Source organism: Podarcis tiliguerta (genome assembly GCF_965153285.1).
Source record: "Podarcis tiliguerta genome assembly, chromosome: 10".
NCBI classification, from domain to species: domain Eukaryota; kingdom Metazoa; phylum Chordata; class Lepidosauria; order Squamata; family Lacertidae; genus Podarcis; species Podarcis tiliguerta.
In genome coordinates this window covers 34,887,892-34,899,946 of record NC_139543.1, presented here as the reverse complement: position 1 = coordinate 34,899,946, position 12,055 = coordinate 34,887,892, and the positions used below count along the sequence as shown (strand labels likewise).

The 12,055-nt window shown below is 41.7% G+C and overlaps 1 protein-coding gene across 3 annotated transcripts in view; it reads right to left on the bottom strand.

The window, feature by feature from the left end:
• Positions 1–12,055, bottom strand: part of ACSS3 (acyl-CoA synthetase short chain family member 3) — a 73,170-nt gene that overhangs the window by 28,136 nt on the left and 32,979 nt on the right. For all 3 annotated transcript variants that reach the window (XM_083400963.1, XM_083400962.1, XM_083400964.1), the window contains exons 10-11: positions 7,832–7,927; positions 4,892–4,955 (exon numbers count right to left, since the gene is read on the bottom strand). In XM_083400963.1, coding sequence (XP_083257089.1) covers positions 4,892–4,955; positions 7,832–7,927 — 160 coding nt within the window. The remainder of the gene's footprint in view (positions 1–4,891; positions 4,956–7,831; positions 7,928–12,055) is intronic.

The following is a 12,055-nucleotide window of genomic DNA, read 5'->3' as shown; positions in this document are numbered from 1 at the left end:
ATAGCTAATGAGGGAATAACACTCCCAAGACAACGCAAACTTCTAATCAGGAAGGGCACTCAGAGTGAAGTTGGCCTACACTTCCTTAGCCCCCTACACCGTGGTCCTGGGCACTTTAGACTTCCTTTTCAAACAACCCTCTTCAACATTTCACAGTCCCTCCTGAGGCTGCGTTCACATGGCAGCTTATTCCATTTCACCGACATTCCCATTTCTGGCTCCCTTGTCCCCTTAGCATCTCTCTCTGCCTCTTCCCATTCAGCATCAGTCCTCATTTTCCCCCACACTGCCTATTCCTTTCCTAGGGATAGGGAATGTGTGAGGCTTGATCTCAACTCGGGTGACTTTTACACTCCTTCGCAGGAGACTGTTAGCACTCTACAAATAGCTTTCATCCCTGACAAGTTAGAACGCTTGTGAAAAGCTCTATGATATCATAACCGTTTCAGGCATTTACAGCCACAGGTTCCGTCATCACAAAATCCCTTAGCTCACTACGATACCATTACCCACAACCTTTGTTTGGTGTTCCTGGAGCAGTGAAAAGAAGACTGCTTCCAAAGCTGGTTAAATGTTTCAAGTGCTTTGCACAATACTGAAGGATAAGAGTAGGGGTCAGCAAACTTTTTCAGCAGGGGGCCAGTCCATTGTCCCTCAGACCTTGTGGGGGGCTGGACTATATTTTTTTGGGGGGGGGATGAACGAATTCCTATGCCCCGCAAATAACCCAGAGATGCATTTTAAATAAAAGCACACATTCTACTCATGTAAAAACACCAGGCAGGCCCCACAAATAACTCAGAGGTGCGTTTTAAATAAAAGGACACATTCTACTCATGTAAAAACACACTGATTCCTGGACCATCCGCGGGCCGAATTTAGAAGGCGATTGGGCCGAATCTGGCCCCCAGGCCTTAGTTTGCCTACCCATGGATAAGAGGTACCTCGGCTGCACTGAACCTTGGGTTCTAATTCCTGTTGAAGCAGGCTCAGTGGTCAGTTCCAACAGAGTTGAGAATAAAATGTTGCCTAACTTCTAATCTCATGTCAAGATGCATCTGTATTAAATGAAACCTTCAGGAAACAGAAGTTACCTTGTATGCATTCAGGGTACCAACAGGACAGTAATTCATAACCAGTAACATAGTTGCACCGTTGATTTATTTAACTGTCTAAAAAGTCCTTGTGACAGAGAGGAAGGACAATTCTCATTGACAGAGCCATTAACGATTCCCCTGGGGCTTTTTTGTTTGGTTTTATTCTGCTCCTTTCAGCTTAGCCATTAAGTAAGAGAGCCCATCACCTCTCGGCACACACAGACTTTCACCCGTATGAATTCCAAAAATAATAATTTTTAAAAAGCTGACATGCAATAGAGCAGAAATTAAAAAAGGTGTTAAATTAATTCCATCTGGTGATTTGCAACAGGGTCACATCAAGTGTAACAAGAATAGATATGCATACATAACTGAAAATGCAAAAGTTTGTAAGGACATTTTGTATTTAGCACACCGCTTGTGCCAAAACTTAGCAATAGTTAAGTCTTAGAAGAATGTGTCGTTATACACATCCCACAAACCCTGATTTTTTTCCTCCATCCATATTTACAAAGTGCTTCTTGAGGTTTCTCAAAGTCAAAATTCCTGCGGCACTATAGACACTAATTGGTTTGTTTAGTGTGACATGAATGTTAGCTTGTAGCAGGAATGAGCCAATATGTGCAGAAAGTGTGGTGCCTGCTATGCTGCAAAGAAAGCAACATGACACTTTAAGATTGAGACCTTTCCTGAAATCATCAGAAAATCAGCTGCCTGAAAGGCCAAGCTTACACTCATCATTTATTAGTATAAAAGAAAAGAAAAAGCCCACAAAAACCTAGAGATTAATTCCAAAGTTAGTCCAGCATTTTAAAGCTTTGGATAGTAGTTTTACATTCTAACACAAACTATACTGAAGTTGCACCCTGTCTGTCAACATGGAGAATTACGGAAGAGCATTATTCCTTAGAACTATTAAACCACTGTGCTCCTCTAACTACTGATGCTCTGAACATGCAAATTTTCAAAAAAAAAAAAAAACAAAAAAAAAAAAACCATAGGTGTTTTGTACAACTGCAAAACAAAAAAAGAAACCGCCTCAGGATAACTTTATTGGAATTAGCCTCCCTTGGAAACACTAGCGTGTGATTACATTTTTTATAAAAAGTATCATACCAACTGGGGGGCTTTTTTGGGTGGGGGGGGTACCTTAGATTTGTTTAATATTTAAGCAATTGGCAGCATGCCAGTCACTTTGTTAAACACACTGTGTAGGCCTTAATGATAACAAAAAATGAACGCATACAAACACTGCCAGCTATGTTTGACAAGCAACTGAAAAGGTGCAAAAATGTTTTGCATGCACACTTAAACACAGAGAGACTTGCCTTTACATTCCACCTTCTCCTGTGGGGAAAACCAACAAGTATTCAAGTTATATATATATTTAAACTTTGATGTGGGAGCAAGCACCTTCCCCTTCACTGAAAAGTACAGTGCTGTGATGAATTTACTCATCACCAGTAAGAGCCTAGTGGCCATATTTGCATAAATCAATAAACCAGAATGGCTTATTGCGGGTTATTAGGAATGAGCATGCTGCTTTGCTGCTCTACTGCCATAAGTGAGATAGCCAACTAGGAAACCTTGGCTTCCCATTACATCTAAGCCATGGGTTATGGTTTCTGAATCCCTAACAAGGCATTACTGGTACCAATTTGAAGCTCTGGTTTATTGCTGGTTTGTTTATCCTGTTTGCACTAGGGGATGAGCGAAGTTGGAGAAACTGGGCAATGAGCACCAGCATGCAGTTCATTCTGTCTAGAAGTCTGGCTTAACATTAAGTGCAAATGCAAGCACTGTGTTTCAATAACAGCCACAGGTGCTTCCATTTGCATGTTACATGCATGCCTCGATTGGCACTTGTGTCCAAAAAGATAAGATGTAAAGCAGCCACAGATGTTGCATTTGTGATCCAACATTGTCCAGACAACTCCTATAAAAGCAATAATGCCTCCGAGCATTAGTTAAACATGTGCTTTGCTGCCAATTAGCAACAGAAATGCAGAAAACAGGAAAAGCTGAAGCTAAAACAGTGATAATCAGCTGAGCAAAAGGATAGTCACCTCAAGTATTACCAGCAAATCAGGCAAAAAATGCAAATAGCACGTACCATGGTAGCAGAAGCTTAGTGAGCTCCTAAGGAGAAACAGTGGAAACTGAAAAACAGGTAGGAAAGCAGAAAAGGAGATGAGAAACCCAGCTCACATTGTGTAAAGGTGCTATGCAATGTATTATTCTTTCATGAACCTACCAGGTTGGAGATGCAAAATAATAGACTCATAGGCTAATATGAAAGAAGAACCACAACAGAAAAATAATGGGTTGGTTCCTACATAAATTCTGTCTCCATTCAGAGTGTGCATTATGAAAGTAATTGGAGGACATGAGGAAAATCAATGTCAGAATTGGTAGTCTAGGTGAATTTTTCACTCATAAGAAAATTTTGTTCCTTCTCACCAGATTGTGTGGGGGGAAATTTGACACTCTCAATGAGAGCACATGCCAGAGTCCCTGAAGCACAGACAGAACAATACTGTGCAATAAGCCTGAGTTAAATGAGACTTACTCCCAAGTAAATGAGTGTGGGACTATAGGAGTCTATTCATTTATTCATTTCTAGACTGCCCTTCATCCCAATGGTTTCTGGGGCAATAAATAAAACAGTTCACACCAGCAAATACAGCAAAAATCAACATTCATAATGAATTAAAAGCATTGAGAGGCAGCAATAGAATTGTGAAATTACAGTGCAGAACAAGCATAGCCATTTAAAAGGCCTGGGGAAGTTACATGTTTTCACATGACACCAGAAGTTGAAAGGAGCAACAGAGCCTTGTTCCAATGCCATGCAGCTTCCATCCCACCCGGTCCTGACATTCATGCTTTCTTTAAGCATGAGCGTCTGAGCAGAGGAAGCCTATGCATGCAAGCCTCCACATGCCTAGGTTTCCAAAGAACCCTGTGTTAACTAGGCTCCTTGGAGGTCTATGAGCATAGGTGCCCCTTGCTCAACATCTGAAACTGCAGGCAGGGTCAAGGAAGCCATGCAACATCAGAGTAGTTAGCGCCACTGGTGCAGCCAAGTTTGCAGTTAATTATGATCAATGCATGAAGGGGCTTAACAAGTGGGACTTCATAAAGACAGCAACCTGCCAGATTCCCAGGTCTGTACTGGAGAAGAGCGCAGGCTGTGCCCCAGAAATACACAGAGGACCTCCTGTGCTAGGCTGTGGATTACATTCTCTCTAGGAAGCCAACCAGCCATAACAATGACAAAGATGGTACAGTTCTCAGAAGCAGAGAGGAAGGAACCAGAGTAGCTTGAGGTACCCCCTAATTCTGGACTCTGAAGCAATGAAACACCACACCCAACACTCACAATTTGAACTAGCTGGAATTGGCCTTTGCAAAACCAGTTCTCCCTCTCTGCAATGGCATCTTTCAAAGCCTGGACCTTTTCTTTCAATTCCAATTAAGCTCCCACATGGAATGAGGATTGGCTTTCAAGTATTCTCCAATGGTACTGTTACAGAAGCTGAAACAGATCAATGAAGCAGCAAGCAGCCTCTGCAAAGAGCCCCTAATTGAGCAAAAGAGAGGGAAGTTCGTATGTCAAAATAAATTTGTTTTAACTCTAGAGTGGTAGAAGATGTTACTGGCTAAAGGGGTGACATTTGTGGTCAGTATCAGTAAGTATATTCATTCAATATTCAATTATATCCCAGTGTTTTGGCTCACTCCTTCTGTCTACTTTACAGCATTAATCCCTTGAAAGGTTGTGGGCTGCTTACTTCACCACAATATTTCCTAAAGTCTTCGCTTTTACAGCTTGCTTGTCATCATCCAGAATCATCACTGCAAGAAAAAAAGACAAAAGGATTCACAAAAATATTGTTTTTTCCTCCCCTCCCCTCTTAACTAGTGTTCAAGACAGAGGAAAGCTTCTAGCTTAATTGCTATGGAAAACACAACTTGAGGAAAGCAATTACAAAACATTTGCAGTGCCCAATTAGGCTATCTTGGGGCTCTTGTTTTTGCAGATCAGACTGAAAAATTAGTTTTAATTTACAGATTCAACTCAGAGGAAGGCTGGACAAAACTGGAATGTAAATTACCTTTATCAGAGGGCAAGAGATACCTTATATTTAGAATGGTTTAAGATGCAAGGCACAGCAACAAGCACAGACAACTACACAGGAGCTGATGCAGTTTAAAGAGCACTTGGAGGTTATAGATGGCAATTTACAAAAAGTGGCAGTTTTCACCTAATTTCATCTGTCTTTAAAGGTCAAATAGAGCCCAGAGGGTATGTATTTACAGCCACTGCACTTCCTGTCTCAGCCCACAACAGTCACTTCCACCACTTTTTACTTCATTCCTATCTGCTGTAGAGCAAAACCTTATTTATTAGTTTGGATGTAATGGGAAACTGTGGTTTAAAGTTAACTAGAAGCGCTGAACACAGTGTGTGAGTGGAAAAGGAGTGTACATGCCCCACATTCATTCTTGACTTAATGCACCAAGTCTGATCTTGTTTCCACCTCATAATTATTGGTTCTTCTGCCAATAAAGGGCAAGAAAACATTGCACTTTTTCAACCTTCATCTATCCTACCCCATTTCTTTGTTTTACAAAACCAGTCAACTCTTTCCTTTCCAATTAACTGAGCAATTCTCAGGCAAGTGAAATTGATCTTAAAGTTATCTCAGCCTGCAACCCTGTAATACTTACCTGGTAGTAAGGCCCAGTGAACTTAATGGGACTTATGTCTGAGTAAATATGAATAGGAGTACACTATCAATTACATGTGAAGAACAGGTTAATCCCTAGATAATTTTGGTCAAACCATAATTCTAGTTATGAAAATATTGCAGCTTTCCTAATCTTACGGTTGCACATGTTCTGTTCAGTTGTTTTCCTGGCTAGAGGCAGCTACTGCCTTTCATGCTTTATACGGATTCAAAGCCTACATTTCCTACAGCAATCTTTTTTTTTTTAATGCTGAACATTAAAGATAATGTGCTTAGCATTCCTTTCAAATATCAGCTTCTGCAGAAGACTGCCTTCCTGGTATAAGTGGAAAGCAGGTAACTTTAAATTAAAAACAGCTAGACACTTGCGGAGCTCAATGGGCATTTGCTTTCACTAAAAAAAAATGTTTCTGGGGATCACTGACTAGACTAGCTAGCAACATCTTTACACACTATAAAACACACAAGTGCTATTTAATGTACAGAGATCAAAAACCAATATCTGAAATGGGGACATCTGTTCACTGCTCATATTCTCAAACAGGGCATTACAGAGTACATGGCAGTTTTGATGAGGACAATTGGCCTCTGATGTCATGGCCTCCTGTGTATGTTTCTGCTGGCACTCCTGATGCATGTACAAAAAACAATATCCAATTTCACACAAGGCAGCTTCCATTTCTCCTCCCCTTGTACTCTCTGCTCTGGAGGGTCCCCCTAGCCAAGGAGGAAGGCTGCAGGAAGGTGTGGGAATGATCTATCACTCAGAGTTTCCACAAAGTACCCAGTACAACATCAGAAACAACTCTGGACACATAATCCTATTATTATTATTATTATTATTATTATTATTATTATTATTATTATTTATTATTATTATTATACCACGCCTTCCCTGGAGGAACTCAAGGCAGTTTACAGATAAAAACAAGAGCAACTAAAAATGTAGAAAAAGATATTAAAATACAATTAAGCATTGATAAAAATAGAATTAAAACTATATACATATATAAAATCACCAATAATTACACAATAGAAACAGCACGGCAGCAGCCCTTTAATTAAAAGCAGTCAATTATATGCAGAGGCTGCCCTAGCTTTGCCATAAATAGCAAAATCTATGCTCATCAAGAAGCATTTCCACATACAAAGGTGTCTGTGAACTTTTGGGCTAGGCTATTAAAACAGTTGCTTTTCCAGTTTCACAAGCAGACCCAACTTGCCCAGGAGGTGGGGTCATGTAGAAGGTAAGATTTGTGTTTGCAGAAGTGGCCTCGGGCTTCTGGATTCATGTCCTCCCTCAATTCAGCCTATAAGTGACTTCCTTGGGCTTCTGTGCCTATAGAACTACTGACCCACATGTGGTGGTCCATATAGATTGGTTCATTCAAGGTGACTTCCAAGCAGAAAATGGAAGCAACACCCATCCATGCTACAGTCTGTTATGCCTGCTAGCAATGATGAATGTAGGTTATTGTGCATTAGGGAATTATTGGGCCGTGGTGTAATTCCAAAACTGGACAGCAGCAGGTTGAGAACGGGGGGGGGGGGGATGTTTTGATGAGGACTTGTCTGAAGTGTGTTCTGACAAATGGAGATGTTGCTACAAAGGAAGCCAGATCAATAATGGGTTTGGTCCTCAGCTGTTAAATACAGCAGCATTTCAGCTTTAAATATCGTCTTGGTGTTGCACCTTGTGAGGAATCATGTGCTTCAGAGCTGGTAAGCCAATACTGTATCATAATGTTATACATGTTGTTGTTCTAGTTATTGTTGTTATTCCACCCATCTGACTGGGTTGCCCCAGCTACTCTGGGTGGCTTCCAACAAATGAAAACACAGTAAAATGTCAAACATTAAAAACTTCCCTATACAGGGCAGCCTTCAGATGTCTTCTACAAGTCAGATGGTTGTTTATTTCCTTGACATTTGATGGGAGGGAATTCTACAAGAATAATAATAATACTGTAATAACTTTACCATTGTATCCAGGCACCAGTTTTCCTGTCTGTCCTGAGGGAGGAGTTAGCGAGTTTCCTAAGCCAACACAAGAAGCTGTTATTGGAGATCCTGTTTCTGTAAAACAAGAAGCAGAACATATCATAAGATTGGTAGTTAAAGACTTAATATTAATTGATCGACCAAGCATTTTTAAGACCCACGTTATAAGAAAATGTCCTTATATGCAAGGTAATGATAGTTGTCATTATTACAAACAAAATGAGCTCAAACGGAATATATCACATGGTTGATAGCTAACCCCCATTTTAGCATTGAGCAGATACCAAAATCTATCTGATCAACAATGTGTGGTTGTGTAGAAATTGAGTTGCTTTTGTCCATTGAGCTTAGATGCATAGAAAACAGCATGTGTGATATATTACTATAAGCAGCCCTTAGATGGCAAGTCAACTTTAAGGATTCTCATAAAACTGGAGCTATTGCCCTAAAGGATCTCAAGGAGACTCATCTGGCCAGTCCTGTGAAATTACATCTCAAGCAGACATCAGTTCAGGAAAGCACATGAATCATGCTACCAATTTCACTTGGCTTCAAAAAGACAACTAAAGAGCAAGCAATGGATCACTGACATGTCCGTCTGCTTTGGTGGTAGTGCCAGAATTATTAATAGCTTAAGTGACTCCTGTTAAGATCAGTTTCTCAGGGCTCCTGCAACAAGGAGTTCTTGGTGGTGCAGGGCACGGGAGAAAATATTATGCAAGGATTTAAATTAAATCTCTAAAGCTACTAGGGGATTGAAATTGCTACCTGAAGCAATGTTTGAATGACAGGTTTTAAGTTTATGAAGTGCAAACTGAACACTGATAAGTATCTGTGACATTCTCATGACTAGTTACAGGTAGGTAGCTGTGTTGGTCTGCCATAGTCAAAACAAAATTTAAAAAATTCCTTCCAGTAGCACCTTAGAGACCAACTAAGTTTGTTATTGGTATGCACACGAAAGGGATTTGGGTGGCGCTGTGGGTTAAACCACAGAGCCTAGAACTTACTGATCAGAAGGTCTGCGGTTCAAATCCCCGCGACGGGGTGAGCTCCCGTTGCTCAGTCCCTGCTCCTGCCAACCTAGCAGTTCGAAAGCACGTCAAAGTGCAAGTACAGTAAATTAATGGGTACCAGTCTGGCAGGAAGGTAAACGGCGTTTCCGTGTGCTGCTCTGGTTCGCCAGAAGCGGCTTAGTCATGCTGGCCACATGACCCGGAAGCTGTACGCCGGCTCCCTCGGCCAGTAGAGCGAGATGAGCGCCGCAACCCCAGAGTCGGCCACGATTGGACCTAATGGTCAGGGGTCTCTTTACCTTTACCTAAGGTGCTACTGGAAGGAAAAAAAATATTTTGTTTTCACTCTCATGACTAGTTTCCAAAGGTGTCAAATTGTCAATAAGTTGGGGTTCTGGCAATCAGTTACTTTGCCATTTGTATATCGATCTAAATGCTTATTTGTTTGGGGTTTTCGTCCTTTCCCAGATGTATAGTCACTGCAGCTGCTAGTCAGAATCGGCTGGCCACAATGCAGTGAAATTTAGGGGAGAGGTCTTTACCTCCTCTTGGAAGGTAGTAAATTCCTCCATTATCACATAGCATCATTCTGGAAAATTAAAGAAGTTCAGAATTTTCACCCAACTGTACCCATTTACTTGCAAACTTCCAGTTGTTAGGCCATACCCACTGCCCATTCTTGAAGATGCCTCCGTGTTCATGCCTCAACACACCACAGGAAGAAGTAAAGAACCTTGAATATGAACCAAGGACAAATTGGAAATTCAAAAAACCAAATCCTTCCTTTAGGCAATCTACACTAGAGGCCAGTTCAGAAGGCAGCTGTGCTGCATGAAAAGCTGCCCAAGGGGTCAGAATCTCAAACAAGAGAGATAAGAGCAGCAGAAGCTGCTAATGCCACAGCTTGAAGAGTCTTAAGTGCGAAAGGGCAGAAGACGTAAGCCAGGGACAAGGCCTTAAAAAGGCACTTGAAAATGATCAAAGGATGAATGAATGGCAAGGAGAAATAGAAAGGAGGGAGAGAGAGAAGGCAGTAGTAAGAAGAGATGAAAAGGAAGTGAAACCCAAAGAGGACAGGAATGGAACATAGACAAGAATAAAGAAACAGGAAGGTGGGAGGAAGGGAAAAGAAGGTGACATGGAGCTTCAATGAGAGAGTTAAGGAACAAGAAGAATGATGAAAACAGAAAACTGCAGCATACACTAAAGTTCTGTGATACAACCCATAAGGTTTCAAGAAATTGGGAGGAGCCAAGGGAAAGCTCACACTTGTCTCAATGTGATCTGAGCAACAGAAGTTTCCAGTGAGACTCCCTTAAGCCTTTAGGCCAGGCATCCCCAGACTCTGCCCTCCAGCTGTTTTTGGACTACAATTCCCATCATCCCTGACCTCTGGTCCTGTTAGCTAGGGATGATGGGAGTTGTAGTTCCAAAACAGCTGGAGGGCCAAGTTTGGGGATGCCTGATTTAGGCAAACATATGGCGGTCAAGCATACTTTTGTAATACATATATTAAAAGGTTACATTGAGGACTAAATTTACCAATTCACATAGCTGAACCTTCTGGTTTATAAAGCAACTTCTAAAATTGCTGTAGTTCTACCCATCACAACTAACATGATGCTGATGGCTAGTGTCTGCCAGCCTTTGCTTTGGAGACAGTGGCAGCTCTTTTGCTTTAATCTCCTTGTTCCAGGTTAGGAAAGCTGTGCCCAACATTAATATAGTTTACATGTACATTAAGACAGTACAGTGGTACCTCAGGTTAAGTACTTAATCCGTTCTGGAGGTCCATTCTTAACCTGAAACTGTTCTTAACCTGAAGCACCACTTTAGCTAATGGGGCCTCCTGCTGCTGCCGTGCCGCTGGAGCACGATTTCTGTTCTCATCCTGAAGCACTATTTCTGGGTTAGCGGAGTCTGTAACCTGAAGCGTATGTAACCTAAAGCGTATGTAACCTGAGGTACCACTGTACATGTAAATAGGTCTCAGCAATCATCAGTTTCACTCCAATTACAGGGAAGTCAAAAATAGCACCTTTTGACCTAATGGACATTGTTACTGCCTCAAGCTAGTCTTAAAGCGACTTGTTTAATTACTTAGGGTGCATTTAGTCATTTATATATAGATTCCTTATCCTAAGGTTACAAATCCATTGGCATAAATCTGTAGGTGCATCTCTTTCATGACCATGCTATACGTTTATAATAACATGGAAGTAATGAGAACTTTGTAATGAGAAATCACTGCCATAATCAAAAGCACAGTCCATCCTGCCTACTCAGAGCAGGATTAAAACACACATTAAATTCATTTCAGGGGACGCGGGTGGCGCTGTGGGTAAAACCTCAGTGCCTAGGGCTTGCCGATCGCATGGTCGGCAGTTCGAATCCCCGCAGCGGGGTGAGCTCCCGTCTTTCGGTCCCAGCTCCTGCCAACCTAGCAGTTCGAAAGCACCCCTAAGTGCAAGTAGATAAATAGGGACCGCTTTATAGCGGGAAGGTAAACGGCGTTTCCGTGTGCTGCGCTGGTGCTGGCTCGCCAGCTGCAGCTTCATCACGCTGGTCACGTGACCCGGAAGTGTCTTCGGACGGCGCCGGCTCACGGCCTCTAGAGCGAGATGAGCACGCAACCCTAGAGTCGGACACGACTGGCCCGTACAGGCAGGGGTACCTTTACCTTTACCTTTAAATTCATTTCAAGATTTGTCATTAAAAAACAACAACCCTCAAGCGGTTAGCAGGCCCCCAGTGAACGTCAATAAAGCACTACTGTAATTTTAGTTAATATGTTTGATAAATATCAACTTTGTCACTGAAGCAGAAAGCAGGTTTGGCTAACAGATGATGCAAGGATCATGTGTGGCCTGAAAAAGACACCATTATTCCATTCCGAGGGATTAGAATGGATGAAATCGTCCTTAATGAACTTCTTAACAGCATGATGCTGAAAAACAGCAGCGGTCTCAATCAAATTATGCTACAACTTCACTGGTGGCATAGGAAAAGGTAAATTTCTCATTGCTCTCTCTCCCCCCCCCCCCCATTTTAAGAACAGAATAGGCCTGCTGGATTAGACCAAATGCCCATATAGTCCTCTACCCTGTTCAGATAAAGGCCTGTCAGTTGCCTATGGGATGTCTGCAGGACAATATAAGCATAAGCACAACATAAGCATATTTTCCTA